Source organism: Cucumis sativus (assembly GCF_000004075.3).
Source record: "Cucumis sativus mitochondrion chromosome 1, complete sequence".
Lineage (NCBI taxonomy): Eukaryota > Viridiplantae > Streptophyta > Magnoliopsida > Cucurbitales > Cucurbitaceae > Cucumis > Cucumis sativus.
Genome location: NC_016005.1, coordinates 1,375,001 through 1,381,508, shown reverse-complemented (window position 1 = coordinate 1,381,508; position 6,508 = coordinate 1,375,001). Strand labels below are relative to the sequence as shown.

General features: G+C 44.7%; 1 protein-coding gene and 1 non-coding gene.

Annotated features, from left to right (window-relative positions):
* Positions 1–816: 816 nt before the first annotated feature.
* On the bottom strand, positions 817–890 carry trnH-GUG. The gene has a single exon. It is a non-coding gene; the product is annotated as a tRNA-His (tRNA).
* A 4,449-nt stretch (positions 891–5,339) lies between these two features.
* nad1 (NADH dehydrogenase subunit 1) lies at positions 5,340–6,508 on the bottom strand (one part of a trans-spliced gene, as the record gives it; the window's edge cuts it). Coding sequence (YP_004849322.1) covers positions 5,340–5,598 — 259 coding nt within the window.

Here is a 6,508-nt window from a genome sequence, read left to right as displayed (position 1 = left end):
TTGACACTCTTTTTCTTTGTTATGCCAACCTAAAAAGAGGTAGGGATACGGAGCTTGACTTGAAAAAAAAGACCCCCCTAGAACAACAAGGCAGATAGGGCACTTTTTGCCTGAGTTAAGTCGAAAAAAATCTTTTCTAAACGATTGAGGCGCCATAAGACAGGGATATTGTTGAGGGTTCGATAGTGTAGAGAAGGTATTAGCCACCAGGGACCGTACTTTCGTAAAAGCACCATTGGGCGGCGGTTCCTCCCCGATATCTCGTCTCGAAGAAAAAATAGATCTCGCCCTCGACTAAGAGTTCCAAATCTAAAAAGTCAACAACACTTTACTTAAGACGAAGGAAGCAAGTGCCGAATTTCAATCTCAATTCATTCAGCCTGTCTTTGCTCTCACGCATATTTCATTGCGCCTCTTACTCTTCCCTAATGGATAGTCCTTCGGACCTGTAGTCTCGTGATTCAGAAAATTTCCGATCTTCCACTCCTCACGAGAACTCAATTTGCCCGGTAAACTACTCGGGGCTCCCCATGGTTTAGTAAAAGGGAGGGCGGAAGGACGAGTCTTATTCCACTAAAAAACTCATTCATTATGAACTTGAAAGTGGTTGGCTGATTAGTGAGGTCTTAAAAACTGAATACAAGAAATGATCAGCCATTCCATTTGTGCTTGAAGTAAGTAGGCGAGGCGAATCTATGCTTTTAATCGGATACCAATTGTTTGGATGCCTTTGAAAGCCTCGAGATGACTTGCAGAAAAAATGCTTGATAGGTGCTTTCTCTTCTGTCTCCGTAAGAAATGGTCCATTTATTGATGGGCGAACGACGGGGATTGAACCCGCGCGTGGTGGATTCACAATCCACTGCCTTGATCCACTTGGCTACATCCGCCCCTACCCCCGCTTTCAGTCTCGAGATAGGATCAGATCCTTTCTGAACCCTGACCGCTATCAAAGAAAAGCTTTTTCCTATACCTTGCAAGTCTATTCTTGTGCTTTGGAATTAGGGGAAGCAAAGCTTTAATAAGTAGTTGCTTTCTGGAAAAGCTTAAAAGAAAGAGGTTGGGCTTTCTTTTATTTGACTTCACTTTACTTTTTATTAAAGATAGGGGCCGGGCGGGCAGTGAAGGCTCGTTTAGTAGACAGCAAGCTCCGCTTGAAGAAGCGAGCCCCTCTCAGAGAAAGCCCATGGGATAGGGTTCCAAATCTACGCACCCCTAAACCTTTGAGAAGCCCATTACTATAGATAGGCTAACGCGCACTAATATTCTAATATAACTTTCTCAAAGTAAAGTTTCGCGCTTCTTACTTTAGTTTGATTGCAGGGGCGCTCACGCGACCTTCCTTCAGCTGGCTCCGCCCTATCTATTTATTCACATCTCTTTTTTCAAATGTCTTTGTTCATTGATTGTTCATAGATCTTGAAAGCAGATCAATCAAATTTTGCCTATCTATCTTTCTCTAGAAGGAGATAGATCTCTATCTCCATATCTAAATATGGAAGAACCAAGACTTAAAGGGCGTAACCAACGGAAGGTCCCTGTCCCCGACATTGTTCTCCGACGATGTCCCCTGGGCGAAAGGGGCCACCCTTTTCTTTCTTCAATCGTTCGTTCCGATCAGGACAAGTGGGTTGGTTCGTTTCCTCCTCCTATCTACGCAATTCTCTGTCTTCGTTTGTGATCATGTTGGGCGAAAGGTAGTTTTTAGAAGAAGGGCTGGGCGATTCCCCCCTTTCCATTTCAGTAGGGAGGGCCTCCTTCCCCACCATTCCGGCCTATTTCTTTATTGATAGGGATTTGACCGATGCTGAAGGTAGCTTCTTGCTTACCAAGCCACCCACTTGAGAAGCTAGTCGCCGCGACGAGGAATGCTTTTTTCTTCTTGCTTGATTACCGGAGGACTACCGCTGGAAAGCGTTGTCACTGCGACTTGGTGCCTAGTGTGCTCTTGGAGTTTTTGGAGCAAGGTGCAAAGAATATTGCCCTGAATGTCAGTGAGAATAGGAAAGGAAGAGAAAGAATCACATCTGCTTGGCTGGCCGACACCGGTCACTTGGGAGCATCTTCTTGCTACTCTTTTTCATAATTGGCTTTTCAGGGGATAAAGCTTTCTTTTTTTTGGGATCCACAAGGCTCAATGAACATCCATAAATAAAGGGGTCTTGTGCTCGACTTAGAGGTTTTTTTTTCTCTTCTAAAATCGGGGAGGTCTTGAATTCTGATTATTCAGGACAGAATGATTCGATCTACGCTTTTATCGGTCGTTAACCCGAACATTCCTCGAAAAGGGTCTGAAGAAATTCAGAATATGGTGCAAGTCTAGGCTCGCGAATCTGCCGCTCACCTCTCACTAGAAAAAGTGGATTTCACAGGTCCGAAGGACTTATCCATATTAACGGAATTGCACCTCGCAATATGCGCCTGACTCGTCCGGAGCTATATAGTAGGAGCAAAGTGCATTTCTAGGCGAAGGACTATTCTCACGCAATATTCCCTAGTGGATAGTCATCTGGACCCCTTATAATTGGGGGCCATAGATCTTTGCTCCTCGCTCTTTGCGCCTGGAAGTCTTGTCAATATTCTTTGAACCGCTCCGTGGGCTGCGCCCACTTTAGCTCCAAAAACAAAAGCTCCAGCCCACTCCTTCGGTTAATTACGGATAGTCCTACTTCGGTTAATTACGGAAGGTCCTACTTCCATATGGATAGTCCTACTTCTAATGGATAGTCCTACGGATAAATCCTGCGGACTCCGGACTCCGGACTACTTCGGTTAATTACGGATGGTCCTACTTCCATATGGATAGTCCTACGGATAAGAATCCTGCGGACTCCGGACTACGGATAAATCCTCCGGACTGCGGACTGCGGACGTAGGACTGGATCTTGTAGGAGTTTTCTACCCTTTACAACGTTCCCATTAAAGAAGCGAAGGCTCTTTTCAGATTTCGAGTTTACAAATTAGGAGAAAGAAATAGAAAGTGCTGAATAATGAACTCATTAACGATAATGAAAGAAGAATTATGAATCTGGTAGATTGAAGATTTCAGACATCTTTGTGCTAGATTTCAGATGAATCCGCGGAGGGAAATGCTAGGTTTTGGGCCTATAAAGTAGCAAGAAAAGACAAAAAATCAGTCAAAATTGATCTATTTTCGTTAGATAAGAAAAGTCGAAAAAGTCCTATTTAGAAGCAAAAAAGCCGGGAAATTGCAACTGGTCCATTAGCAAAATCTAGGGAAAATCAATGAACAGAGTTTTCTTATGGTTTCTGGTCCGGATACTGACGGGTCTATTCTTGATTCCGCTCCTGAATATGGATAGTCCTACGGATAAGAATCCTCCGGACTCCGGACTACTTCCCTCCATATGGATGGTCCTACGGATAAATCACCTGGACCTTTCTTTGGCCCTGCGGACTCCGGACTCCGGACTACGGATAAGAATCCTGCGGACGTAGGACTACTTCCTTCCATATGGATGGTCCTACTTCCATATGGATAGTCCTCCTTCTAATGGATAGTCCTACGGATAAATCCTGCGGACTGCGGACTCCGGACTACGGATAAATCCTGCGGACGTAGGACTGCGGACGTAGGACGTAGGACTTCTTCTTCTTTAAAAAGAAGGGTCCAGGTTTCATAAGACTCCTTCTACGCGGTCTCGCAATATTCTTTGCGCCTAACGGAGGCGCAATGAAATATGCGTGAATGAATGAATGAAGAATGAATCGGTTCAACTCACGCAACTCAAATGGATAGTCCTTCGGACCTGTCTTATGGCGCCTTCGGACCTGTCTTATTGCACCGCTACGTGGGCCACGATCTTTGCGCCTGTCGCGCCATTAGAATGTTCGTAGTCTTTTTCTTTCCATTGAATCTTGAATTTGGCATCCTGCTTTCTTTCTGCTTGAAGACCGGCTATGAGTACTTTATATTCGGCCTATCTTCTTTCTGGAAGCAAGCTTTAGGATTCGAATCCTTCGGGAGAGACGAGAACGAACCTCGCTTCTTTTTCTCCTTCTGCAGCTTCTCCTCCTTATGCTGCTGATCCAGCTTCTCCGTCTTTTTCTTTCTTTCCGAACTGCCCTAGCCAAGGAATTCACCTACGGAACATCTCCTGTGAATGTTGGAGAGTGAAGAAACTCAACAACTCGAACTTCTTACTCATAGCTAACAACTCAATGAAACTCATCTGGAGCTTTGCTTTTAGTCTTTTCTCAATCGGAAAATCTACTTAGCTTGAATACGAACTCGAACAGGGATATTCTATTAAGGGATTCACCCTTCGACTCGTGCTTCTTAACCAATTCGCACTCTTTCTTTTCATGTGCAGCCTTTATCTTATTTCATGATAAACCAGCTGGTATTCAATTTACCTAGTCTAGCCTCCTTCCCCTATCGGATAAGGGTTCACGGAGGGTCAAACCTTTCATCCTGTCCGTCAGTAGTTCATTCATCCCTGAGGTCATGCTGGTCTAATCCGCGGGGAAAACCGTATCCGCCTCTCAGCCTAATGCTTGACTTGTTGCCCTGAAATCATCGACTAATCCTTGTAAGTCAGTAGTGTCTGGAGTGAATGGGACTGAAGTTGTAGGACTCTTCCCCCTTCTTGCTTTTGTTAAGGTTAAGGCGAATTGCCCTTTTCCTTTACTAGGCGACTTAGAAAGTAATAGTCAACATGGATAGTCCGAAGGTGCAAAGAATATTGCGAGAGCCTAACTACGGGCTCAAGATGAGATTCTTTCTTTTTGAGATTCTTTCAGCAGGAGGATTTTTTTCTTCTTGTAAGCGCCTTCGCGGCAGTCGATGTATTCCGTATTTTCTTGAGAATGCCGACTGGAAACTCAAATGAAAAAGGGTTCGCTTTCTTAGTCAGATTTTAAGCAAGTAACCCAAGAAGATTTTAATGCTTACTTGTAAAGATTGCATTTTCTGGAATTGCTAGTTGGCCTCCACTACCTCTTGAGTAAATAGGTGGTCTTTCTTCTTTAGGGAAAGCTCTGAATGAGATGTTTTATTCTCGATAGTGAACTCTTGCTTCTTGTAGTTCTACCTTTCCTTTTGAGGTAGAGTAAACGCCCATCATAAAAAGGCCTTGAAGACTTTCTCTTGTTATATAATATATACTAGTACTAGAATATGGTTAGGGGTTAGCTTTATGCACTTGTTCTTCCTGAATTGGCTGCGGTCTCTTTCTGGTCTTTGAGCCAATCTTACAAGACTACAAGTCAAGTCTCTGCAAGCAAGGAAGATTTTGGGCCCCAACGACAAAGGAACGGGCATTTTCGGGGACTAGCCCGCTTCCCATTACTCGACGAGGGAAATTCCTCGCACATAATTAAGGGAGCCATTGAAAGGTGACTGAAAGACCAGAAACTAAGACTACCCGAGCTAATGATAGAGGCAAGAACACTTTCCGGCCAAGTCCCATTAATTGATCATAACGATATCGTGGAAATGCTGCACGGACCCATATATATAGAAAGAGAAAGAGAATCACCTTGATACTAAACCAGATCGAGCCCGGGATCTTCTTGAAAATGGGAAGATCTAGGATAGGCGGCCAACCTCCTGGAGAGAGCGATGTGCATGGACCAGGTGAGTAGGGATGCAGCTCCGTGGACCGCTCGTCGGGCCTGATAGGTGGTGGTATCACACCCTTCTCAAAGGAACCGTACGTGAGACTCTCGCCTCATACGGCTCCGTCCCGGCATCAGGACCTCCCCTTTCCTTTGACCAACGGGTCCTCGAACCAACCTGTCCTCCCTTTCTATTCGTAAGCGCTTTCTTTTCATTCATTGATTGACCTCAATCTTCCTCTACTTGCTTCCAAGTCCAAGGGGTAGAAGCTAGTCGCCAGAAGCTAACTTCCGGGCCGGGCGGGGGCAGCTGAAGGAAGAGGATAAGGCGCATCCCCCTGACCTATCTTGATGAAGACCGAAAACCTATCAAAAATGGAGCCCTGTCAAACAAATGATAGAATGGAAGAAGAAATTCACTGTCGAACCCTTACTTTGTATAGCGAGAAAGCCTCTTATAATATAATGTGAGAAAGAGGTGCGAAGCAAGGAAACGGAGTTCTAGAAGTTGAGAAAAAGAGATCGACCTAATAGAACGAACGAGAGAAGAAGAGCCTGAAAGAGTATGAAAGATAGGCTTTCTTTTACTAGAACCTACTACAAGGAAGGGCTTAAAGGAAACCTATACCTTGTTCATTGAGGCGTCGGACTCCTCCTTTGGAGTCTTATTCCTTATTCACTGGGGATACTTTCTAATTAAGTAGTTTTGACTTCTCCGCCTTCTCCGAAACTTAAGGAAGAAAGCCCCCTTCCTATATCTTCCGATAGGCTAGGCTTTCTCTTTCTAACTTTCTAGTAGTAGGAGAAGTCCAAAGGATAGGCTTTCCTTCTTTAGCCTCTTATTAGTTTATTAGTTTCGCGGGAGAGAGAGAGGGGCGAAGAGACTCGACCGTAGGGAGAGGGGCGAAGAGACTCGACCGTAGGGAGA